General features: G+C 55.9%; 10 protein-coding genes across 10 annotated transcripts; 6 read left to right on the top strand and 4 right to left on the bottom strand.

Annotated features, from left to right (window-relative positions):
* The first annotated feature begins 142 nt into the window (after positions 1-142).
* On the top strand, positions 143-1,327 carry QBC33DRAFT_56255 (DHS-like NAD/FAD-binding domain-containing protein). Its single transcript, XM_060430217.1, has one exon. It carries the CDS (start codon positions 203-205, stop codon positions 1,112-1,114), a length of 912 nt encoding a protein of 303 aa, XP_060283940.1. The 5' UTR covers positions 143-202; the 3' UTR covers positions 1,115-1,327.
* A 6-nt stretch (positions 1,328-1,333) lies between these two features.
* On the bottom strand, positions 1,334-3,337 carry QBC33DRAFT_537124 (DUF791-domain-containing protein). The gene is made up of 3 exons (XM_060427767.1): positions 2,769-3,337; positions 2,217-2,708; positions 1,334-2,146 (listed from the first exon to the last, which is right to left on the bottom strand). The coding sequence occupies exons 1-3, from the start codon at positions 2,955-2,957 to the stop codon at positions 1,505-1,507; spliced, it is 1,323 nt and encodes a 440-aa protein (XP_060283939.1). The 5' UTR covers positions 2,958-3,337; the 3' UTR covers positions 1,334-1,504.
* A 374-nt stretch (positions 3,338-3,711) lies between these two features.
* On the top strand, positions 3,712-6,629 carry QBC33DRAFT_56228 (glycoside hydrolase family 92 protein). The gene is made up of 3 exons (XM_060430199.1): positions 3,712-5,016; positions 5,072-5,752; positions 5,819-6,629. Exons 1-3 carry the CDS (start codon positions 3,839-3,841, stop codon positions 6,405-6,407), a joined length of 2,448 nt encoding a protein of 815 aa, XP_060283938.1. The 5' UTR covers positions 3,712-3,838; the 3' UTR covers positions 6,408-6,629.
* A 216-nt stretch (positions 6,630-6,845) lies between these two features.
* Positions 6,846-8,479, top strand: QBC33DRAFT_585686 (CWC16 protein). Its single transcript, XM_060431446.1, has one exon. It carries the CDS (start codon positions 7,071-7,073, stop codon positions 8,232-8,234), a length of 1,164 nt encoding a protein of 387 aa, XP_060283937.1. The 5' UTR covers positions 6,846-7,070; the 3' UTR covers positions 8,235-8,479.
* QBC33DRAFT_537113 (ubiquitin-conjugating enzyme h) lies at positions 8,331-10,214 on the bottom strand. The gene is made up of 6 exons (XM_060427766.1): positions 9,734-10,214; positions 9,557-9,602; positions 9,403-9,444; positions 9,224-9,338; positions 8,947-9,128; positions 8,331-8,862 (listed from the first exon to the last, which is right to left on the bottom strand). The coding sequence occupies exons 1-6, from the start codon at positions 9,764-9,766 to the stop codon at positions 8,726-8,728; spliced, it is 555 nt and encodes a 184-aa protein (XP_060283936.1). The 5' UTR covers positions 9,767-10,214; the 3' UTR covers positions 8,331-8,725.
* A 481-nt stretch (positions 10,215-10,695) lies between these two features.
* On the top strand, positions 10,696-12,180 carry QBC33DRAFT_56111 (ketopantoate hydroxymethyltransferase-domain-containing protein). Its single transcript, XM_060430109.1, has 2 exons — positions 10,696-11,342; positions 11,399-12,180. Exons 1-2 carry the CDS (start codon positions 10,944-10,946, stop codon positions 12,008-12,010), a joined length of 1,011 nt encoding a protein of 336 aa, XP_060283935.1. The 5' UTR covers positions 10,696-10,943; the 3' UTR covers positions 12,011-12,180.
* QBC33DRAFT_56124 (ubiquitin-like protein ATG12) lies at positions 12,128-13,074 on the bottom strand. Its single transcript, XM_060430118.1, has 3 exons — positions 12,414-13,074; positions 12,218-12,358; positions 12,128-12,167 (listed from the first exon to the last, which is right to left on the bottom strand). The coding sequence occupies exons 1-2, from the start codon at positions 12,822-12,824 to the stop codon at positions 12,296-12,298; spliced, it is 474 nt and encodes a 157-aa protein (XP_060283934.1). The 5' UTR covers positions 12,825-13,074; the 3' UTR covers positions 12,128-12,167; positions 12,218-12,295.
* Positions 13,075-14,758: 1,684 nt separating this feature from the next.
* QBC33DRAFT_451073 (helix-loop-helix DNA-binding domain-containing protein) lies at positions 14,759-16,377 on the top strand (the record flags this gene model as incomplete). The annotated part of the gene is made up of 4 exons (XM_060424593.1): positions 14,759-14,812; positions 14,882-15,318; positions 15,393-16,098; positions 16,186-16,377. The coding sequence occupies 4 exons, from the start codon at positions 14,759-14,761 to the stop codon at positions 16,375-16,377; spliced, it is 1,389 nt and encodes a 462-aa protein (XP_060283933.1).
* Positions 16,378-16,738: 361 nt separating this feature from the next.
* QBC33DRAFT_537103 (aminopeptidase-like protein) lies at positions 16,739-18,831 on the bottom strand. The gene is made up of 2 exons (XM_060427765.1): positions 18,340-18,831; positions 16,739-18,279 (listed from the first exon to the last, which is right to left on the bottom strand). The coding sequence occupies exons 1-2, from the start codon at positions 18,578-18,580 to the stop codon at positions 17,009-17,011; spliced, it is 1,512 nt and encodes a 503-aa protein (XP_060283932.1). The 5' UTR covers positions 18,581-18,831; the 3' UTR covers positions 16,739-17,008.
* A 321-nt stretch (positions 18,832-19,152) lies between these two features.
* Positions 19,153-21,659, top strand: QBC33DRAFT_56013 (Dfp1/Him1, central region-domain-containing protein). The gene is made up of 3 exons (XM_060430032.1): positions 19,153-19,705; positions 19,767-21,164; positions 21,227-21,659. The coding sequence occupies exons 1-3, from the start codon at positions 19,235-19,237 to the stop codon at positions 21,356-21,358; spliced, it is 2,001 nt and encodes a 666-aa protein (XP_060283931.1). The 5' UTR covers positions 19,153-19,234; the 3' UTR covers positions 21,359-21,659.
* The last annotated feature ends 854 nt before the right edge of the window (positions 21,660-22,513 follow it).

Below are 22,513 nucleotides of genomic sequence, written 5' to 3'. Positions count from 1 at the left end.
TTTTCTCCTAGTCTCGTCGTATGCGGCCGGTTCCGCAGAGCCCCTCCAAGCGGGCATGGATGCATGCAGATCCAAGTAGTACATAATACATACAGATTACATACAGGCAAGTCCCTGTGACGGGAATGCGGGGCCTCGCCTCCAAGTCAACTTTTCCAAATTCCCGTGTTCTTCTTCTGGCTTCCGGTTTTTGACCCGCATCATGGCAACTCACGCCTTCAACGACATCGAGGCTTTCCACAGGGTCCTCGTCAGGAGCAGGCGCATCCTCGCACTCTGTGGCGCCGGCCTGTCGGCAGCGTCTGGCCTCCCAACCTTTCGCGGCGCCGGCGGCCTGTGGAGGAACCACGAGGCCACCAGACTAGCCACCCCGGAGGCCTTCCAGGCGGATCCAGGCCTAGTCTGGCTCTTCTACGCCTACAGGCGCCACATGGCCCTGAAGGCGAGGCCCAACGCCGGCCACTACGCGCTGGCCGCCCTGGCGAGGAAGCACAGCGGCTTCCTCTGCCTGACGCAGAACGTCGACGGGCTCTCCCAGCGCGCCAACCACCCGCCCGACCGGCTATGGGCCCTGCACGGCTCGCTCTTCGACGTCAAGTGCTCCAACGGGCGATGCGGCTGGGTCGAGCGCGGCAACTACGCCGACCCGTTCTGCCCGGCCCTGGCGGCGGCGGCCGAAGACCCGGTGGACCCGGACGGGCCCTTGCCGCTGCTGGACCCGGCGCACGAGCTGGCGCGCATCCCGGCGTCGGAGCTGCCGCCGTGTCCGCGGTGCGGGACGGGCCTGCAGCGGCCCGGGGTGGTGTGGTTCGGCGAGGCGCTGGACGGCGAGATGCTGGCGGGCGTGGGCGCGTGGATCGAGGCGGACGAGGTCGACCTCGTGCTGGTGGTCGGCACCAGCGCCGTCGTGCACCCGGCCGCGTCGTACGTGGGACTCGCGCAGGGGGAGCGCACGTGCGTCGCGACGGTCAACCTCGACGCGGAGCTGCCCGAGAACCTCGGGGAGTTGGACCCGCTCGACTTTGCGTTCGCGGGGGACGCGGCGGAGCTGCTGCCGCGGCTGCTGGAGCCGGTTATTGGGAGGATGAGGGGCGATGGGACGTTTGAGGAGTGAAGGGTGGCCGAGCTGTTTTGAGCTATGTCAGAGAGTACTCCGTTAATCAAAGGCAGACTTTTGATCGTTCCACGACCATATATCAATGGAAGCTGTACTTGACAGCTCACGAAGCGAAGTGATCGACGCCAGCCACACTCTTGGAGCTTATGCGACTTGCAATGATTGACATTACAGCCGGTCGATCCCTGTGCGGAACCATTTCTGGGGAAAGCTATCGTTTTATAGCATTGAATGCATGGTATAATATGATCTACCTATTACCCCGCCGATCGACCGAGGTCCTGACAATGCATTCTATCTGTGATGCGATGCTCGCGTCTTCGCTCCGGAGTTCTTGTGTTGGGTCGCCTACAACGATGGGCGGTATTACAGCTAGCATGTCGGGTCCTATGGGGCTTCCTTGTTGAGAAAGCCGATCGCCAACATGCCACAAGACGCCAGGAGAAGGGTCGAACAGGTAGAAAACACCGACCCGAAGGAATCCCCGTCCCCTGTGAATATCAAAGACATGACAACAAAGACGTTCAGAGGGATCCTCAGAATCGAGTAGACCTGGGCTCGGATCCCGTCGTCGACCAGTTTCCCCTTCAGATACCCCATACATGGCCAATACAGTCCCACTGCGGCTTCGAAGAGGCAGAATATCCAGAACGTCGACTGTTCCGACCCAGGGCGAGCTGCGAGGAAAAAGCAGAGGCCGGCGACGCCAAATATCACGAGCAGGAGACTCGAGTACTTCAGCAGCCTTCGCTCCATGGCCATGTTGAATGCCAGAGAAGAGGCGAGGATGGAAGCCATGAAGCTGGCGAATATGATGCCGTAGGGGAGCCCGCCGCTCGAGGCGTGCACCGACTTCAGGGCAGGTGTCCAGAAGAAGACGAAGAGATACATGGAGCCTTCGAACGTGGTGCACGCGAGGCCGAGGGATATGACTTGGGAATCGGTCAAGATGGACCAGAGCCGTCTGGGTTCGGCTGGTTGTTTCTCTGGCCGCTTCTCTTTCACCGCAGCATCGCCATAGTTTTCATCCTATATGTGGCCGGTAAGTGGCGCTAGCCCATCCCCGAGGGAAGTGGAAGGGAAAGGGGTGGGGACATACCCATTGCGACCAAATTACCCAAAAGGCAAGGCCGAGCAGCGCGATGCTGGCGGCAAATGGCGACTTCCGTGTGCCGGTCACGGAAACCAACCACTCGCTGAGGACTCCGCTGAGGATCCCCATGATGCTGTTCAAGGTACTCATGAGGCCGAAGGTACGTGATATATCGCCCCCCTTCTCCCCCAGCGCTTGATTGTGGAAGTCGGTCACCATCCAGCCCTCAAACACGCTGAACAAGAGGCTCGTGCTGAGCCCACCCAGCGCCCGGCCCAGGAACAGCAAGGGCACATTGGGTATCATGGTCAGGAGACACGAGGCCGAGTATGCCAGGCAGAAGAACAGGCAGGCCGCTTTCCGACCGTGCCTGTCGGCCACAGAGCCGACGAAGTAACCGCTGGCCGCACCGGAAAGGAACCCCGCCGTGAAAAGGGCTGAAACTAGACTCGAGCTGACACCATGTTCGTCCCTATACAGAGAGAACAAGAAAGGGCCCTGGATTCGGAATTAGCGTCTTGGGCGATTCAGCAGGAGACAATGAATGCCCTGGTATACCTGCAGCCAGTCTGCTCCCATCACCAGCGAATACACCACCAGGAAAGGCGATTGTGATACTTTAGAACTCTCCTTGCACTGTTTCCTCTGTCCCGCGGATTGGGCCGGTTTTCTCCCCGCGAGAGACAAGACTGCGCAGAGACCCAGGAGGCCGGCGAAGTTGAGCTGGTAGATGTCCATCATCATCATCAACCGCGTCTAGTTGCTCTTTAGATTAAACACTCCGATAACTAAATTTGCTGGACAGGTAAATCATCTTTGTCTCTTTTTCTCTCTTTTGGTAAGGTAGTTGTTATTGGAAAAGCAACCACCTGGCCTTTGCAATTACCCGAGACGAAGAGTGGTTGCGACGTTTCAAGTTCTGGGGGTTGCCAACGTCGATGGATTTGCAGTACATAGTTTGAACTCTTGACAACTTGACATCTTCCGTGGCTCTAATTATTGAGATTATATCACCATAATATATGATATTTGGCCACAAAACTCCTGAACCGAATTGAACATACACATAAACCTCAGTTGTAGCTTCCATGAGCCAACCAAATGTGTGACATCATCGTGGAGCCCACCTACATTGAAGACGGTGATTTGAGAGCAGCCTCTCTAAACACAGGGGTAGTAGGTTGCTTCCACCCCGCTCAATCATCAACCTTGATAATGTACGGATCCGTACGGATTACAGTGGTATGTATATACATAGAGGTAGGTACCTACGTCTTACCTTGTGGAATCTCAAAACCACCTGCCCCTTCAGGGCGCATACAGCGCGGGGTCGCCGTCGATCACGACGAATGCAAGCAAGACATATGGCGATAGAGTTTCTAGCAACTGCAGGTATAGCCACCGTTCCGGGCAAGATATTGCTGAACAGGAAGCTACCATCCATCAGATATTTACCAGGTAAGCATGGAAGGTAGGTATTTCCCGTCACTTGGTCCTCCCGCTTCAATATCATCCGGGACCCCGCTCTGTGATTTCCGGGTGGTTGTATCTCTCAATATATCTTGCCGTCTCCTCCTCTTGTGGACGAGTGCACCAGCAGAGATCGGACAGCCAGGTAGGCAAAAACTATGGCATCCTCTGTTTTGGCCATGGCCATAACAACCGCCCTCCGCCTCGCCCCTCTGACGGTCCTACCGACGCTGTCGGCCCTCATCACCCCGGCCGTCGCCTCCTCCTTCGACCCCCTCGCGTTCGTGGACCCCCTCATAGGCACGAGCAACGAGGGCAACGTCTTTGCGGGGGCGTCGCAGCCGTACGGCCTCGCCAAGGCGGTCGCTGACGTCGACGGGCAGAACACGGGCGGCTTCGCCACCGACGGCAGCAACGTGACGGGATTCAGCACCATGCACGACTCGGGCACCGGCGGGAACCCCAGCCTGGGCAATTTTCCGCTCTTCCCCCAGCTCTGCCCCGGCGACGAGCTCAACGCCTGCTCCTTCAGGATCGGCGACAGGAAGGTCCCCTACCTGAACGACTCGCTGGTCGCCCGGCCGGGGTACTTCAAGCTCGGGCTGCGGACCGGGGTCGTCGCGGAGATGGCGGTGGCGGACCGGACCGCCGTTATGAGGTTCGAGTTCCCGCTTGGCGGTGGAGGGGGAGGATATGCGCCCGGCAACGGGTCGGCCGGGGCGGAGACGGGCGCCGCCGCTGAACAGCGCCCCCTGATCCTTCTTGACCTGACGGATCTATGGCAGAGCAGGCAGAATGCGTCGGTCAGTGTCGACGCTAAGACGGGACGGATGAAGGGCAACGGGACATTTCTTCCCAGCTTCGGAGCGGGCTCGTATGTACTGCATTACTGCGTTGACTTCTTCGGTGCCGAGCTGTTCGACTCGGGAGTGTGGGTCAACAGCCGCGCTGGGACCGAGCCCAAGGAGTTATTCGTAACCCGAGGCTTCAACCTGTTCTACGCCGAAGCGGGCGGCTTTGTGAGGTTCCAAAACCTGGTCAACAACTCGGTCACCGCCCGAGTCGGGGTGAGCTTCATCAGCGTGGACCAAGCCTGCAGCAACGCTGAGAAGGAGGTGCCCGATCCCATCGCTGGCTTCTCGGGTCTTGTGCAGTCAGCCGAAGATGCCTGGAGACAGAAACTCAGCCCGGTTTCTGTTGTTCCGGGGGGCGCCAGTGACGATCTCAGGGTGAGCCTCTACAGCGGGCTGTACCGCGCCATGATGTCGCCGCAGAACTACACTGGCGAGAACCCGTATTGGGATAGTGGAATTCCGTATTTCGACTCGTTTTACTGGTAAGAATTCTCGTCAGACGAGAGATATGATTTGTGGAGTGCTGACCGACCTCAGCATCTGGGATACTTTCAGGGTCCAACACCCACTCCTTACCGTTATCGACCCAGAAGCGCAGGTCCAGATGCTGGCCTCTTTGCTGGACATATACAAGCACGAAGGTTGGCTTCCGGACTGCCGCATGTCCCTCTGCCAGGGTTGGACTCAGGGGGGAAGTAATGCTGATGTGGTCCTCGTCGACTCCTTCGTCAAGAATCTCACGACCAAGATTGACTGGAATCTAGCGCTGGAAGCCATCATCAACGACGCAGAGAACGAGCCGTTGGAGTGGAGCCATGAGGGCCGAGGTGGGCTGCAGAGCTGGAAGAAGCTGGATTATATCCCGTACCTCGATTTCGACCCGGTCGGCTTTGGGACGAACTCCCGCAGTATTTCACGCACGTTGGAATACTCCTACAATGACTTCTGTCTAGCAACGCTCGGCGAGGGGCTCGGGAGAATGGATGTCTACGACAAGTACATCGCGAGGAGCGCGAACTGGCAGAACCTGTGGAGAGCTGATCAGAAGTCGCTAATCAACGGAAACGACACGGGCTTCACGGGATTCTTCCAGCCGAAGTATCTCAATGGCACATGGGGATACCAGGATCCGATCGCTTGTTCAGCTCTGGCTGGTTTCTGCTCCCTGACGTCGAATCCCAGCGAGACATTTGAGGCGAGTATCTGGCAGTATCAATTGTGAGTGAGCCAGCAGCGCCGCTGCTATTGCTATGTCTCTGAGGGATGCAAACTAACCCCGAGCAGCATCGTCCCACAGTCGATATCGACGCTGATCACCCTCCTCGGCGGTGAGGAGTCGTTCCTCCGCCGTCTGGACTTCTTCCATACCTCGGGGCTGGCGGACATCTCCAATGAACCAGTCTTCCTGACCGTCTACCTGTACCACTACGCAGGCCGCCCGGCTCTCTCCACCAAGCGGATCCACGACTATATCCCGTCCTCCTTCAACACCGGCACTGGCGGGCTGCCCGGGAATGACGATTCGGGGACAATGGGGAGCTTCCTCTTCTTCAGCATGATCGGTCTGTTCCCCGTAGCGGGCCAGAACGTCTATCTCATCTCGCCGCCCTTCTTCGAGGAGGTCAGCGTGACCAACCCGCAGACGGGGAAGACTGCCACGGTGAGGAATATCGGGTTTGACCCGAGCTATAAGAACCTGTATGTCGAATCCGCTACGCTGAACGGGAAGCCGTGGAAGAAGAGCTGGATCACCCATGACTTCTTCACCGAGGGGGGCGTGCTCGAGCTGGAGCTAGGCGGCGAGGAATCAGACTGGGGCACCAGGGTGGAGGACCGCCCGCCTAGCTGGACCGCTGGAACAGCAACAGGTTAATTGCAGCATACCTTGGTGTAACTACTGAGCAATCAAATGTTCCATGCACCCTTCCACCAACTCCAGGACCAGGATCCCCGCATGAACTTCTCATCCCAAGACCTAAACCACTTTACCATTAAACGGTTCTTGTCAATTGAGATGAACCTGACCATTCTACAACTATTTTTTTATCTGGTCAATAGTCGCAGATTGGCCAGCTTGATTTCAATCGACAAGAATCCTGTAATGGTAAACAAGCTACAAGCTTATGTAGGTGTCTAGTCCATCTATGTCTCTACTATAGGCCTTGCACCACCACACTCTCTAGGCTATATTTGATTGACAACACATTGAAAAAGAGCGCATGTAAACTGCGGTTTTAAAAAGACTATTTTTAATTTTTATTGGGTACTATTTTTCGTTGAGTTTTACTTTCCGGTGTCGCGTCTCGCCACAGGTACGTACTGGCTTCTGATATCAAACCCCACGTTGCCTTATCGACATCCGACTATCACAAAACAAAACTTGACCACCGGAATTTGCGACAGCACTTTACCAATGAGGCCAACGCAACAATCATCCGCCGATTGATAGGACGGCGGAAGGACGAATCGCCTTCTTCCGAACCCTGGGCTCGTCCCGTTAAAGCAGACAACCCACTAGCCAGAAACCGCCGCCAGGATGCAGGGCTTCAACATGGGGCGGTACGTCCCGCCGGACCAGGAGGGCGTCATGTCCGGCAACCGGCTGCACGGCAAGCACCCGCTCGGCTCGCGGGCGTCGCGGCTGCCGGCCGACGGCTCCCTGACGGTGCGGTTCGAAATGCCCTTCGCCATCTGGTGCGCCGGCTGCCCGAAGCCGACCCTGATCGGCCAGGGCGTGCGCTTCAACGCCGCCAAGCGCCGCGTCGGCTCCTACCACTCCACCCCGATCTTCTCCTTCCGCATGCGCCACGCCGACTGCGGCGCGGACATCGAGATCCGCACCGACCCGCGCAACACCGCCTACGAGGTCGTCTCGGGCGCCCGCCGCCGCGAGGACGCGCGCCCCGAGCCCGGGGACTCCCTCGTCGGCGACTCCAGCTTCGGCGTCGGCGAGGGGGGGGCTGGAGCCGGAGCCATCGTGACCGAGGCCGAGCGGCGCGACGGGCGCGAGCGCGCCTTCGCCAAGCTGGAGCGGACGATCGAGGACCGCGCCCGCGTCGCCGTGGCGACGGAGCGCATCGGCGAGCTGCGGGACGCCGCCGCCCGCCAGTGGGAGGACCCGTACGCGCGCAACCGGCGCCTGAGGCGGGCGTTCCGCGAGGGCAGGCGCGCGAGGGAGGGCGAGGCCGCGCGGGCGGAGGACCTGAGGGACCGGATGAGCCTCGGCATCGAGCTCGTGGCTGCGCGGGAGGAGGACACCGTGAGGGCTAGGTTGGTCGATTTTGGCACCGTTCCGGAGGAGGAGGAGGAGGGGGACGGGACCGTGATCGGGGACGGGGCCGGCAGGGGACGCGTAGACGAGGCTCTGGCGAGGCCTCTGTTTGGGGTGAGGGCTGGCGAGGCCGAGTTGGGCCGCGGGAGGGAGCCTGAGCGGCCGATGGCGAAGATGAAAGGAAAACTGAAATCCGAGCTGGCAGCGTCGAAGAGGCGGGAGAGCCTCGTTTCTGAGGTCGTCGGTAACACGCGGGCCGCAAAGGATCCGTTCCTGGCTTTTGGCAGTAAGGAGGTTTCCAAGACGCCGACCCGTCTCCCGGGAATCATCAGGAAACGGCGGGCCGAAGACGGACCTGACCCTCCGGAAGGCGAGCCGCCGATGATGAAAATGGCAACGTCAAGTCTGGTCAGTTATGATTCGGATTGAAAGAGAGGGTCCCATATGCGTTCAGCTGTTTAGTTCGAGCATTTTCGAAAATGATACCTAGGAACATGCACATCATGGCACATAGAACATGGACTACAAAGACCGTTTTGTCACGGACGACGGGGCTTGAGGGGCTGTTGCTCTCTTGAGCTGGCAATGGCCCGAAAGCTCTCACTATCTATCATTTGCCAAACCAGGGGACTCGATCCGCAGGGCTGGCTCATGTGTTGTTTGAGGTTGATTGGTCACGATCCATAGGTGTACATCATCAACTCTTTCGTGATCACATCTCCGCCTTCTCTCCTCCTCGTGCATCTGTCTTCAGAAGCCAACTGACTCCATTCCCAACGGAGGTCAGCGAAAACCAACCCAGGGGCGCTTAATCCTGTGCAACTCCGGCGAGCAACGACTGCCCGTAAATGATGACCGACCGTTAACCGCATGAACTCCCTTAACCCTGAAAATGCAGCGAAAGAAAGGGCAGCGTTCAGCTATACGTCGTCCATCTGTCCGGCAGGCTCGTCATCTTCGTCCCCAAAGCTTGCCACAGACGACATGTCGTCATCATCCTCAGTCTCTTCGCCGGCGTCATCCGCTGCATCCTTGCTAGCATATTTCTGGACGTATTCTGTATTCAAGCGAAACGTCAGTCTCGCAAATTCAAGCCACCAGTAAGGCGTTTCGGGGGGTGTAGAGGGGGCGGGCGCCGTACCCTTTACTTTCGAATCGTAGCTCTTAGGCTCCCGCATCAACAGGGCAGCGGCCTCGCCGTTGAGGGGATCGGTAGGATTCGGATAACGTAGAAGTTGCGGCAGGAAAACCTCGAAGATGTTGATCATATCAAACATGGGCGACCACGTCTGGTTGATGACATCCAGGCAGACTGATCCAGACCTAGTCCCAGATGCTCTTAGCCTTCGTTCCTTCGTTCCTCTCTCTTTACCCAGGGACAGAATATCCTCGTCGTTTTCTTTGCCACATCCACTTACAGTTCGTCGATGTTGGGGTGGAAGATTCGGTTCACGAAGCCGATGCTCGGCGACTTGTAGGGGTATTGATCGGGGAGCTCGACATGGACTTTCCAGACGCCGCCTTCGAAGGGAGCTGGATCCTCCTGTCAGCGACTCGAATCATGACTTTATGACTGGGCAATTTCGGGTAGACAGACTTTCGGCGGGTCCCTTAAAGCGCACGTAGAACTCTTGCCTTGCTGCGAGTTAATGGCGGGCTGGAGACGATGCTTCGCATTGCTACACCTTACACTAGTCGGCTGTCAGTTGCGGCTGTTCTCTATCCAAAGCTGTGGCGCGCCTCGAACATACTATTGTCATTCACCAGAGTGACCTCATAGTCGCTCATGAGCCTACCCTTGTCAGCTTGCAATCCTCACGATGCCATGGATCGGGAAGCAGTACATCTTCATGACCTGTAATGCCAAAGAGAGGGTCAGCCTAGCAAGAACAAACAGCCACAACATGCGTTGAGTGAGGGGAACTTACGTCAGTCTCGATGCGGCGGCGGGGCGAACTCATTTTGGCAGGATGTCTAGGGCGATCGCGACTGATGGCTGGGTATTAATACCGGTAGGCGGATAGGGCTTGCTTTGGTTGGGCCCGCTGTAGTGTCGTTGGTTTTGGCGACCTGATTGTGGTGCAGAGCCAGAAAGGGGTGAGGGTTCTTAAGGATGTCGTCACAGGGCGAGTATCGGACTTCAGACTTCGGACTGCGTGGGACTGTGAATTGGTCGGCACAACGCGAATCGAGATGTGTGTGGATTGCAGGGTCGCAAGAGTTGCAGTATCGAAGTCTTGTTCGCCGTAGTTGTGTTTGAGGTGTTGCTGTTATGGAAGGGGCGGGAAATCTAACATGAGAGAGTGTTGTAAATGGCAAAGGACGGGAGTCTCCAGGTGTCACAAGTCGCTGGGCTGGAACTGCATGATAAGCTGATAGCATGGAACAAACTGCCTAACTACAAAGGTACCCAACCTGTGGAGACAGACATGGAAACGGCACGCCAGAGATCACGTGGGCAGCCGACAACCTACGGAGCACGGAATACTGGTGGAGACTGGGGAGATGTGGTACCGAATCCGTCTTTGAGCCTTCGCTTTCAAGTTTAGCGTAGAGTATTGTTTAGAGACTTTGTTAAGACTCGAAGAGCCTGGCGATCCCCTTACGATCTGGGGTCTTGTGACCAGCTTCATGATCCTGTTCCGTCTTCGGGATGACATCTCTACATAAATGAATAATACCTACAGTAGCCTTAGTGTCGCTTATGGGAGCCGAAGCAACCCTGCTCCTATTGGCACTTTGCGCACTGGTGGCGATGGCGAAGTTTACATAATAGAAGCACGGTACCTGAGATTCCAGCTTGCCTCGGCTTTCCCATGTAAGAGCCCAATCAGGGTGCGCCGTCGGCGGTTCGGCAAAAAGGGCGACGTTTCCAGAAGAAGTTGAACGGCTTAGAAAGTACTCCGCCAAAAATTTACCAGAGATACTCAATTGTACGCAGCAAAAACCATCATGACCTAGACAATAAAACCTGCGCAAATTCGCCCCAACAATGGCTGCCACTTGTTTCCTTGTTTTCTTCTCTCCTGCATGTGTCGGTGATTGAATCTCAAATCTTGTCCACCTTTTTCTCGCCAACTGTACCCACAGTTTTCCTCCAAAGTACAGACAAGAGTTTTATAGGCATTGAAGTACCTAATGTACCTCTCTACCTCTCTGCTAAGGTCGTGTGTATCCCGGGCCCGGGGCGCACGACCGACAACCCTCGCCGCCGCCGCCGCCAGGCCACTCCTATCGGCACGGCAGACCCGGCAAAGTTCGCATTCTCCCCTGGGCACCCCGCTGGCCAACCCACGCAAGAAAGTCACCCTTGGTACCTTGCGGGCCTTGCATAAGAAGGGCGAACCCATCACAATGATCACAGCACACGATTTCCCGAGTGCTCATGTCGCCGATCATGCCGGCATGGATGTAATTCTCGTTGGAGACAGCCTTGCTATGGTAGCCTTGGGCATGGAGGACACCAGTGAAATCCTATTGGACGAGATGTTGCTGCACTGCAAGTCTGTCGCCCGGGCCACCAAAGGGGCATTTACGGTAAGTTGGTCTCATTATCCCTTGTCTCAGCCTGTCGCATGCTGACACCCTTCCAGGTCGGCGACCTTCCAATGGGATCGTATGAGATTTCTCCAGAGCAAGCTCTGGCTAGCGCCATCCGGTGCATCAAGGAGGGGCGGGTGCAGGGCGTCAAGCTGGAAGGCGGCAAGGAGATGTTTGCCACTATCCAGAAAATCACCCAAGCCGGCATCCCGGTCCTTGGCCATATCGGCTTGACCCCCCAAAGACAGAACGCTCTAGGTGGCTTTAGGGTACAGGGCAAGACATCTAATGGCGCCATGAAAATCCTCGAGGATGCCCTGGCTGTCCAGGAAGCCGGATGCTTCGCCGTAGTCGTCGAGGCTGTGCCCGCCGAAGTCGCCAGCATAATCACCAAAAAGTTGTCGATTCCAACCATCGGCATTGGCGCTGGAAATGGCTGCTCGGGCCAGGTTCTTGTCCAGGTTGACATGTCGGGGAACTTCCCACCAGGAAGATTCCTTCCGAAATTTGTCAAGAAGTACGGTGATGTCTGGTCGGAGAGTCTGAAAGCCATCGAAACCTATCGAGACGAGGTGAAAAGCAGACAATACCCCGCCCCAGAGCACACCTATCCTCTTCCCAAGGATGAGTTGGATGCCTTTGCCAAGTCAGTCGAACAAGCGTGAGAGCACTTCATCGCCCCAGACCCATCGGTTTTTATCCAGTTTTGCAGCTGGGTTCCGTGGGGTAAGAGACGGAATTGTCTCATTGCATAAGTGGCGTTTGGTGGCATTTTGGACGGTACCTATGCGCGTGATAGCGTCTGTTTTTGGATACCATAATCTTGTTCTCCTTAGCGTTGTCAAACTTAGATAGTATGAGGGCAGATTGACATATTTACCTATGCTCTTGATACGGGTTGCCCTGTTACCGTTGGTCATTTGACCGGCAGTTTATTAACCAGGCTCCATTCATCCGAAAGCAGGGGTGAGCGAATAAGAGACATTAAGCTGGCCCGTTGCATCTTTAAAGCACTGTATCCATGAGTTGGTGTCTTGCCCTCCGCTGTATTTCATGAGGAGAACTTACCCTCCATAGATTGCCAACGACCTCATCAAGAGCTGGAGCAAAGGTGCTGTTCACGTATAGGAAGACGCTTTCTGTGTCCTGTACGCGCAAGGCCCTGCGTATGTGCGCCACCACGGTCTCAAACTTCTGCGAGCTGGTGACTTTGACAACATCGCGACGAAGATGGGGTGCGGAGCCAACGGGCTTGAACCGGACAACTATCTTCTCCTGAGGGAACCCCCCGGCGGCAGCAAGGGCCGCGGTTGCATCGCGTGGTAGAGACATCAGCACCGTAGATGCGGTCATGGTCAGAGGCAGATCGGGAGACGAGGGTCTTTCCGGAATCGGCGAGGCCGGCTCGGAGGCATCAGATTGCAAGGCCGGCGGCGGGCTCGCCATCGCCGGGTGTGGAGAAGGCGATGTGGGCGCCATTCTGGCGACCGTCTACTAGATGCGGTCTTATTCTTCGCTGCTGTGGGATACTGCGTCTCTTCCTCTGTCAAGAGGTATTGTTAACCTGGCTTTGCAAGGTGAAGCTTTTGAGGGGAGTTAGAGCTGTCGCCTGCACTTCGACGCCCCACCCCGCCCAAACAAATACCATTCAAGGGTTAGGGTTGTCGATGCCAAGCATTTCCCCAGCTTCTATCAAGCGGTCCATATGAGGTCGGCAGGTACCCGTCCTCAATCACCTCTGCGTTGCTAAACATTTGGCGAAATTCCCCGATACTATACACAGTATGCCAGATACATACCGATAGGTGTCATGATAAGGGAAGATTAGATTTACACGCAGGCCCACAAGCGGGAGTTATCCAGAGTTGGAGTCTAAACCTAGCTGGGGCCTGGTCATCGCCGTGCAGAGGAAAATATATAGAGAATTTGAACAGCTTCACCCACTAGTTTTATGTAGCCTCAACACACCCATCCACATAATTACCTAAGTACCTCTAGCCCCGATGTGTTACCAGAGAATCTGCCACGGAACAACCAGATAATCCAAGTACTATCTGGGCATGCGTGGTCTCTGGAGGTAAACATCATGCTATTCCGGGGTCCATTGGGTCTAGATGCCGTGACTGGGCCGGGTCTGCTGCAAGGCTGATGACATAATGGCCAATGAGATGCCTGTCTGCGGTTGCTTGGCAGTGGATCGGGTGGCCCCTCGTCAGCCTTCCCATCATACGATTTACAATGCAAATCGAGAGGTTTCTGCAACAGGACCCCTGATGGTTCTAATGATTTTGCGAGAGATATTAGCCACCCGCTGGATAAGATGTAGCAAGGTCAGCCCATTTTCGAGGAATTTTTAACTGTCAGACACCAATCAGCTCGCTCCAGCTTTCCACTTTACTCCCTAGACACCTCCCTTGAGTTCCCATCATTGTCCATTGTTTGACTTACCCCCCTAGTCAGAGCGGGAGTGAGTGCGAGAGTGCGAGCCTAAGCCTTGTAGCCGCCTGCAATGGTGACCTACTTAGTTGATATCCCCTTCCCATCCGACACCTCAGGCCACTGAGCCCGCAAGGGCTTCTGCCAACAATCTATTCTCCCGCAGGAACAGATCACGAGCAGTGTCAGGTCTCTTCTTGCCCCCGTACACCCTCGGCAGTGGCTGCTGTAACTTGTTCTGCATTTTCTGTCCAACCGTCCAACCGTCCAACGATAAGCCCCCCCCCCGCCCTCTTTCCCTGTGCCCGTGGTGGCCACAAGGGTTCAACTCCCCGTTTTGAATCTTTCCTCTTCCTGATCGAAAGCCACCCGGGACTGAACCGGCGGAATCCGCGTGTGTGCCGCCCCAACTGTCGAGATCGGTCCGAGCATTTAGCATTCAGCTGCAAGATCGGGCATTATTTCTTGCCTAGGTAGAAAAGCCAAATACCGACTTCCCCTCTCTAGCACCGCGGGCCCTTGTCTCTAATATACCCATTCTCGCGCAAGCTGTCATCCAAACCACAGCTGTCTTGTCCCTGGTCGACACGTCGCAAGAGAATTCTGCTTTCTGTTCCCCTAGGTCGTTGATGCGCAGGACAGGGTTTCAAGGAGTAACCCCAGACTGAGCTTCTGCCTTTCTACGAGGAGTCGTCTGGCCTCGAGGAACGCCAATTGATTTCGTGGGCCCATCTTTGCTCGAACTCGAACTCGAACTCGGCCTGCGACAGGCAACAAGGCCGGAGTCACGGCAACAAGCACATCTCTCCGTCCCCCGCACAGTTTTTGCCTTATCAATCAACAACACCATTAAGCAAGCCTGCAGGAGCGGGTGTCGAGCATCCGTTCGATAACAGCCCGAAGTTTAACTTTGTCGCTGCCATCAAACTTCCGGACTCTGCCTCACAAGAGACAGGAGTCGGGATGCGCCGTTGGCAATGGATTCGAATCAACTTAGACACCTTGAGTTCTTCTCAGTACCCAACAGCCAGGTACGGGCATCCCAAGATGTCCCAGGCCTCTTTTCGTCGTCATCTCGCTGGGCTACTGACAATGATCAGACAGTCAATCCAGTTGACCAAACTTTCGATCTGACGGGAACCACCGGGAATCAGCTATCGTCGATGTGGGATATGAACGCATTAGCAGCCGATCCGGGCGCGGCCGGGTCGTCGTCAACGGGCCCTGGCAGTCTTTCTCTCGAATCGTTTGCTCAATCTTCCCCTTCTACCGCACCCACCAGCCTGTCAATGAACCCTGCAATGGCGCGGCAGCCGATGCTTGGCCAACCCGGCCAAGTGTTACCAACGAGAACGGCAAGGTTAAGGGATGGCCATGAGAGGAAGAGATCGAAGCTCAGCACAGAAGCGAACCCGTTTGACTCAGTTGACTACTGGATCCAATTTGACAACGAAGAATCACTTCCCAATGTCTCAGATGGCGCAGCCACCTTGAGGCCGGATCCCAGGTTAAAAGGAAAGGCTCCCTCGGCGCAACGGTAAGTGACTCGTCCTGGTGGCCACTTGGAATCCATCCCCAAATAGAGCCGTGACTGACATGGCATGGAACCAGGCCTATCAATCCAAGGCAGACCCTAGGTTCTGCCTCAGCCCAAGCTCCGCCGGTCGTATTCAAGCCAGAGCAGTACCTGGACGACAGCGCCTTGGACAACGCTCTGTCCGACGATGACGACGGATTCTCGTCCATAAATCTTGCAGAGCAGCTTTCCAAGATGGATTCAGCCCCCCCGTCAGACATTCCTCCGCGGGAAGGGCTATATTCAACTCCTCTCAGTTGGGAAAGACCGCAGCCTGGCCTGCGGATGGACACTATCCTCGGCCTGAACACCTCTACCTTGAACGAAGCAGAACAAAGAAGACTGATCGCCATCGCCATGAATCCGGGTCCGAGCATGGGTGGATTGGGATCCAACCTGAACCTGAACCTGGGGGGACAGAACTCTGGAGTCAACTCGGGCTTGGGAACCGGCTTTGGCGCAAGCAATACGCTGCTACAACCCACACCATCATCTCAGTCACGACCAGCTCCACCAACACAGACCAGGCAGTCGAGTATCATGGAGGACAAAGGCAAGGAGAAAGTAAAGCCGGGGGACAGGACGGCGCATAACGATATCGAGCGGAAGTATCGCACCAACCTGAAGGACAAGATTTCCGAGTTGCGGAGTGCAGTTCCGTCATTGCAGACGATATCAGAAGCTGGGGCTGAGGGTGAAGAGTCGCCGTCACAACCAGCGAGGACGCCCAAGGTCAGCAAGGTTAGTGTTGCTGTTATTGTAGTCGCGAGCGAGATTTGGCAAGGTTTTTCCCATGCGATCGGGGTGACTGAACTATTATATTTCTAGGGCACCGTCCTGACGAAAGCAACGGACTACATCCACTACCTCGAGAAGAGGAATCGGCAAATCGTGCAAGAACACCAGGAGCTCTCCCGGCGCATCCAGGCATTCGAACAGTTGTTGAACGCAACAGCGCGGCCCGCCTTCCAGATGCCGAACTACAGCCGAACACTATTCGACCCAAGAGCCTTCTGTTGATACCTATCTTAATATCGCTGTTCCTTTGTACATACGAACGAACCCCCCTTATTTTTGGCGTTGCTGCAGAGCAGAGAGCTTGCCATAACGCCACCTGGCTGTGCTTCATGGGCGTGGGCGGCTCGCAATATGCTTTGGTTTTGGCTCGAAAAAGGAGGCGCTCGTGGGAGTTTGGGGCTAGGTGAAATTTCTACATCACGCAGAAGAAAAAGGAGAAGGTCACCATGTTTACTTCAAGCTACTAACCGTATCATTTGCTGGCGTAGCGAGCGGGTTAGAGGATATTTGACATACCGTTGGGGTAACTATTCTCTGGTCACAAATCCCACCTCCACGACTGTTTCTATTGGCACGGCTGCCTCTTAGCTTTGTGCTCCGCCACTGTATATACCTACTCGGGCTGTCTGCTCATAAGGGTGAGAGACTCGGTATCTAGTCAATTCCATGGGTATCTGTCTCCGTTCACTCCCACGCCGTAGATGCCCTTTCACCGAGCAGAAGGGGCAAAATCTACTGAATAGATCTCTCCTCGGGCGCCCGGCTGCTACCTCGGGTCGTCATTATATGCTAATACTACATTTCCAATATCGATATATACAGTCGTACAACTACCTACATATACAGCTTGCTTTTAGTCCCTCAGCGCCTCGATATCATCGACTTCCTTAACCGCCTCCGTAGTAAGGATGAAAGGGGAATCGTCATCTACGCAGACACTATCCTCTATTCTTATGTTGATTCCCCTGAAATGCTCGGGCCAGCGTTCGTCGTCAGGGACGTAGATCCCCGGCTCAACGGTGACGCAGTGTCCCGACCTCAGTGGCCAATGCCTCCCGTATCCCGGCACGTCATGGACGTCGAGGCCGACGTAGTGGCCGACGTGGTGGGGGAAGAGTACGTCCAGGGCGTTCCCAGACATGTCGAAGCCCAGCTGCTTCAGATAGTCGCGCAGCCCGTCTTCGGTGATCCTGTGGATCCTATCCAACGTCAAGCCGCTGCTCTCTCGGCACAGTGACACGCTCGCCCGCTGCACCTTTAAAACGGCTTCGTACAGATCACGCTGCGCGGGAGAGAACCTCTTGCTCATCGGCCAAGTCCGCGTGATGTCGGTGACGTAGGTGCCATACTCCCCGCCGGCATCGACCAGCACGAAGTCGTCCTCCCTCAGGGTGGCACTGTTCTGGACATAGTGTATCATGCCGCCTCTGGGCGCACCCGCGACGACGGGCACATATGCGGGACCGTCGCAGCCGTTCACGATGAACTGGTAGTCGAGGAATGCTGCCAGATCCTTCTCCGTCCGCCATTCCCGGCGCATTGCCTCGGTGATGGCTCGGCCCGACGCCTGGCCTGCCTTCCGCATGTTGGCGATCTCGGCGGGCGACTTTATCGCTCTCAGCTGGTTGACCATCGGCTGGAGGGCCTGTGTCCCCGCGGATTTGTCGGCCTGGCGGATCAGGTTCGCGAAAGCGGTTGGGTAGCCGCCTTTGCTCAGTTCGATGTCCGTGTACATCTTGCTGGCCCCCTTGATAAGGGGCGGCAGGAGCGTGTCAACCTTGTTGATGTCTCCCGCCACGTCTGCATTGAACACATCCTGCGCGGCCTGAAGACCGCTCCAAGGCCCAGACCACTGCTCAGCCCTGGGGTCCTTTGGCCGGCAAAATAAGTGGAAGGCGTAGTCGCCAAGGTTTGCGCCAGTCTTCTGGATCACGGCCATGGCCTCCGGCTCGGAAAAGCCGGTGAGATAGAGGAAGTTGGACTCCTGGCGGAATGGGAAGAAGACGGCACCGGAGCGGTACTTGAGGTCGGCCGCTGCGAGAACGGCCACTGCATTGTCGGGTAGGCTGAGCGCCAGCTTGGCTCGCCGATCGAAATATTCTTGAGCGGTGATACCCGGAGTTACTGCGACCTTCCCTTTCAGCACATATTACGGGGGCTATGAAAGTTTTAAGGTCAACATACTCTCGCCGGCCTTCAGGACGTGAGGATGCGTCTCATGCACGGGTTGGCCGAACTGAAGCTCACCCGCGGCCACAGTTGCATAACTCCTGTCGCCCCATGACCACCAGGATGAAGCCCTTTTGCTATTCTGCCGAAGAGGGCATATTGGCCCCCTTAAGAGAGAACTAACAGGCGTAAACGTAAGCCCATGCCGGGGAGTGCGATACCTGCACTGTCGAAGTACAGCTCGAGGAAGCTTCATCTCAGTTTTTGCACACAAAAAGCAATCTCATATTCTACACGTGATGCCTGCGAGCACGCTGGACTGGCCGCCGTAAGAGGTCCGAGGCAGCGGCTGGAAACTGGACTTTTGACAGCGCCTCTTCTGGAAAGGCAGGCAATGGCGTGTGAGAAGGTCCCGTCAGGTGCATGGAATTCCGGAAGCCGGCATCAGCTTGAAGCGGTTGCTGTGTGCGACGAGGGCTGTGGGGCAAAAGTGGGGGAAGTTTGTTGATGAACAACCAAGGTGGACTAGCTTGTTGGAGCTTCGAGTCCGTGCTCGCTGCAGCGCGGTTCTGCCCACCGAAAAAGCCCTCCCACTCTCACGAAGCAACGACTTTGTCCCATTGCCAAAACCAAAAGCATGCCTCTCCTTTGACCTGTGGGTAGCTGCTATTCCAAGTTCTGTACCATTGACAGGCTTGTCTCCCGTCTCTCACTCTCTCATACCCTGTTTTATGTCTCGATTTTAGCAGATATCCCTCCAGCAGCCCACGCGGAGAGACGTGTTTGCTGCACGTCGCGTGCTGTCCACAGAACCCCTCCACCACCCGTCTCCCTCTTCCACCCGTCACCCTTCACCTTCCTCACCACCACACACCGTCACCCATAGTATGTTGATTGGGCATTCATTTCTATGGCAACAATATCTCTATCTCCAACGCCCATCTCCCTTTCTGCCATGTCGACTAGGAGATTGCCCCTCTCCAGCAACCCCAATGTCGCCAACTCGCCGCTTCGAGGAGTCTTGACCACCCATGGCTCCAAGAGAATCCGCTCCCATGCCGAGCTCCAGAGAGAGGAACCTTATGGCCAGCCACCGCCGCCAAAACGTCAGATGCTGGACAATGGAGGCCAACGCTTCTTGAGGTCTCCCGCAGCCCAGAAGACAACTCGCCTTGTCATTCAAAAGCCGTCAACTCGAGCCTCCACGACGGACCGGTCCTCCCAGTCCACCTCATACAAGTTGACAGAGAAAGAGATTGACAATGTGCGGCAATGGCAAGCCCAGACTCGGGCCCGTTTCCCCAAGATGGTCTTCTACTTTGAGAGCCTTCCAGATGAACAACGCGTGAAGCTCACGAAGCAGGTCACGCATCTCGGTGCTGTAAGTGCTCCCCGCCAGGCAGGCTCTAGATATTCTGCTTACAATCTGCCTATGATATCAGCGAGAGGAAAAATTCTTCTCCATCAACATCACCCACGTCGTCACAACACGTTCGATTCCCTCGGAGAAAGCAGCGCAGGAAGATGGCGAATCGAATGCCAATACACAAGCATCCCATGAGCAGCCGAAAACCATTGATCCGTCCTTGCTTAACCGGAGCACCGAAGTTACGGCAAGCGCACCACCTGTAAAGAGAAAACTTCTCTTTGAAACCGCGTCGAGCAGGCGACTGCCAATCCACGTCCACGAGGATACCGTCAGAAGACCAAAGGCGCGCAATGCCGATGTCTTGTTCAGGGCTCGGGAAATGGGGAAGAAAATATGGTCACTAGACAAGCTCCAGAAGATTCTGGACATGGTCCTGGAACCAGATCCCTACAAGAGTGCTCTGCTGGGCCAAGGGTTGCGGAGTGCGGCCGTCAAGGAAAGCTCGGCTACAAGAGGAGCCGAGTCATCTAACCTGCTTCAGCTTCTTCAGAATGAGCGCGTGCATGGTCCTTCTGATAGAGATCCCTCGGTCACCACCAAGGAGCTCAACTACTTCAAAGGTCCGTACATCTATGTGTATGACATTGAAGAGAAGCAAAAGCCCATCATGGTACGCGAATACGCCAAGGTCGCGGAAAAGAAAAACGGGGACTGGCCTCAGTTCCGGGTTGCATCCCAGGGCCGTTGCCCCTTTATAGAGGATGTCGAGCCGGCAGAGAGAGAGCGTAGCCATGCAAGAGCGAAGGAACGAGTTTCGAAGGCGGCAGTTGAGGCGAAGGCGCCGGTCCTCAAACCACCACAAGCTCCGCCGCCGAAACCTGTCACAGGGAAGCGTACTTTGACCGAGATGGAAGACGCTCATAATCGTGGACCTGCACCAGCTGCATGCCAGCCGGCGAGGTTCGATCTCACAAAGGCATCGAATCCCCCAACCGTGGAATTCCGTGCTGAAAACGCCTTCACGAGCCGGGCAAGGGCCGGGCGCTTCTTTGCCGGAGAGCCTGTTGCATCTGGCGTCCAGCCGTCGCACATTACCTCCGCCATCCGATCCCAGATGGTCTCGTCCACGTCGGGCACGCTTGGCGCGAAGGCCGGGACGAGCAAGGAGATCCATGGCTTGCAGCGGAAAGTCCTGCAAAAGAACAGCACGCCGGCCCTTTCTCAGGACCCGAGTTCCCGCCGCCTGGGTGAGATGAGTCATGATAGCAACACGTTCATCCGTTCGGCCAGTCTGGGAAGGACAGCGCATCGCAAACCAGACATGGTCGACGAAGACGATGTGGCTTGTGGGAAGGCAACGTTGCGTAGGACCGAGAGCGCACCTGGTCCGGCCCAGACCAAGCAACGGAAGCGTGACCCCAAGCCTGGCTATTGTGAGAACTGTCAGGATAAGTTCGATGACTTTGACGAAGTAAGTAGAGTTGCTGGCTGGCCTTTCAGAATGAGACCCAGAGGAGCTAACATGTTTGGCAGCACACCATGACTCGCAAACACCGCAAGTTTGCGGATAACGATGATAATTGGGCCCAACTCGATTCCCTCTTGTCGCTGTTGAAGCGCCCCCCGAAATATCGGCTCGATGGCGAAGAGGAAGAGCACTGGTAGGCAGTCTCTACTGGTCCTATCGCCTGCCAGCAATCGCAGACATCGGCATTCTTGATCTCGAAACCCCCTCGCCGTCCTATATATATATAACCGGCATTGGTCGCAGACACCAATTGCTCGGTAATGATAGCAACCTGATTATAAGCCAACCCTTTTTTGCTCAAACCCCCTTTTATACCATTCCTTTTCGTACGTGGCTTGTAGTCAGAACACCAGCATAGCAACGCGCGGGCATCGCATTCCGGCATAGCATGGGGCACTCTCGGACGACCAAAATATCACAGGCATTTGGCGTGGGGTTCATGGACGGCGCTTTTTTGAAACTTCGTATCGCTCACTTATCAGGCAACGGCAAGGTGGGTTGGGGTGGTGAGAAAGGGGTGCGATGTGTACCTGCGAAAGGGCTGAGGCGAGAGGCCCTCTCCTTGAGACGCCCCCTCCTTGGGACGCTCCGGTGAATGGGTGGGAGTGGTGACTGACTGGCTTCTGGGGCGTCATGTCAGACAGACAGGCCAACGATATTATGCATTGTGCATGTGTATTGTGTATATTAGCGTTTTTGAGAAGACTCTTGACTGTACCAACTGGCCCCTCGGCGTGACATGGCGTACGGCAAGCTGGCTTACCGTGAAAGCTTGACAACTGTTCAGCCTCCCGTTAGGGGCAGATATCGCAATGTCTACCTAGGTATTTTACTGTCACTGTTCTCTGCAGCTGTTGCTCTGCAGGATCGATCGACAGTCCCGCAGGAGTCCCTGCATGAACAGCCATGCGGGCGGGAAGGACACTTTCCTAATCTAATATATGTTCGTCAGCGATTTAGCCGCACCTGGATTCAAGCGTTCCCGACAACTCAGTCCAGAGATCGACATCACTGAGGCTCAAATAATGGCAGTGGCAAACAGTCTTTCCCACTGCGGAGAGATATGAACTGTGTTTAGCCTAGCGGTTGCATCTAGCCAGGTCAAACGAAGGCACAGCATGGAGGGTCGGAGGGCAGCGGCTTGGCAAGAAACATATATTATTGCCAGAACCAGAAATATCATGGCGCTCTTTAAGATGAGAATGCGTTAATTGTGAATCGGCATGGGCCGGCAGTGGGGTTTTCTAACCCCCCGCGCCTCATTTGGATCCGGGTTCGTAGCAACGCTGCCG

Source organism: Phialemonium atrogriseum, assembly GCF_030411735.1.
Source record: "Phialemonium atrogriseum strain 8032-3 unplaced genomic scaffold QBC33scaffold_11, whole genome shotgun sequence".
NCBI classification, from domain to species: domain Eukaryota; kingdom Fungi; phylum Ascomycota; class Sordariomycetes; order Cephalothecales; family Cephalothecaceae; genus Phialemonium; species Phialemonium atrogriseum.
Note: the sequence above shows the minus strand (reverse complement) of the source record. Positions and strands in the feature narration are given on the sequence as shown.

Excerpts from the sequence above, each read along its gene's own strand:
- QBC33DRAFT_56255 (XM_060430217.1), top strand. The coding sequence starts at position 203 with ATGGCAACTCACGCCTTCAACGACATCGAGGCTTTCCACAGGGTCCTC.
- QBC33DRAFT_537124 (XM_060427767.1), bottom strand. The coding sequence starts at position 2,957 with ATGATGATGATGGACATCTACCAGCTCAACTTCGCCGGCCTCCTGGGT. Across the intron at positions 2,709-2,768 it reads TGGGAGCAGACTGGCTGCAG|GGCCCTTTCTTGTTCTCTCT; the intron begins GTATACCAGGGC and ends TTCCGAATCCAG. Across the intron at positions 2,147-2,216 it reads GGGTAATTTGGTCGCAATGG|GATGAAAACTATGGCGATGC; the intron begins GTATGTCCCCAC and ends GGCCACATATAG.
- QBC33DRAFT_56228 (XM_060430199.1), top strand. The coding sequence starts at position 3,839 with ATGGCATCCTCTGTTTTGGCCATGGCCATAACAACCGCCCTCCGCCTC. Across the intron at positions 5,017-5,071 it reads TATTTCGACTCGTTTTACTG|CATCTGGGATACTTTCAGGG; the intron begins GTAAGAATTCTC and ends GACCGACCTCAG. Across the intron at positions 5,753-5,818 it reads AGTATCTGGCAGTATCAATT|CATCGTCCCACAGTCGATAT; the intron begins GTGAGTGAGCCA and ends AACCCCGAGCAG.
- QBC33DRAFT_585686 (XM_060431446.1), top strand. The coding sequence starts at position 7,071 with ATGCAGGGCTTCAACATGGGGCGGTACGTCCCGCCGGACCAGGAGGGC.
- QBC33DRAFT_537113 (XM_060427766.1), bottom strand. The coding sequence starts at position 9,766 with ATGAGTTCGCCCCGCCGCCGCATCGAGACTGAC. Across the intron at positions 9,445-9,556 it reads CACTCTGGTGAATGACAATA|CAAGGCAAGAGTTCTACGTG; the intron begins GTATGTTCGAGG and ends ATTAACTCGCAG. Across the intron at positions 9,129-9,223 it reads CACCCCAACATCGACGAACT|GTCTGGATCAGTCTGCCTGG; the intron begins GTAAGTGGATGT and ends ATCTGGGACTAG.
- QBC33DRAFT_56111 (XM_060430109.1), top strand. The coding sequence starts at position 10,944 with ATGTACCTCTCTACCTCTCTGCTAAGGTCGTGTGTATCCCGGGCCCGG. Across the intron at positions 11,343-11,398 it reads CCACCAAAGGGGCATTTACG|GTCGGCGACCTTCCAATGGG; the intron begins GTAAGTTGGTCT and ends ACACCCTTCCAG.
- QBC33DRAFT_56124 (XM_060430118.1), bottom strand. The coding sequence starts at position 12,824 with ATGGCGCCCACATCGCCTTCTCCACACCCGGCGATGGCGAGCCCGCCG. Across the intron at positions 12,359-12,413 it reads TCGTTGGCAATCTATGGAGG|TGCTTTAAAGATGCAACGGG; the intron begins GTAAGTTCTCCT and ends TCATGGATACAG.
- QBC33DRAFT_537103 (XM_060427765.1), bottom strand. The coding sequence starts at position 18,580 with ATGAAGCTTCCTCGAGCTGTACTTCGACAGTGCAGGTATCGCACTCCC. Across the intron at positions 18,280-18,339 it reads CGTCCTGAAGGCCGGCGAGA|TAACTCCGGGTATCACCGCT; the intron begins GTATGTTGACCT and ends GGAAGGTCGCAG.
- QBC33DRAFT_56013 (XM_060430032.1), top strand. The coding sequence starts at position 19,235 with ATGGCAACAATATCTCTATCTCCAACGCCCATCTCCCTTTCTGCCATG. Across the intron at positions 19,706-19,766 it reads AGGTCACGCATCTCGGTGCT|CGAGAGGAAAAATTCTTCTC; the intron begins GTAAGTGCTCCC and ends CTATGATATCAG. Across the intron at positions 21,165-21,226 it reads AGTTCGATGACTTTGACGAA|CACACCATGACTCGCAAACA; the intron begins GTAAGTAGAGTT and ends CATGTTTGGCAG.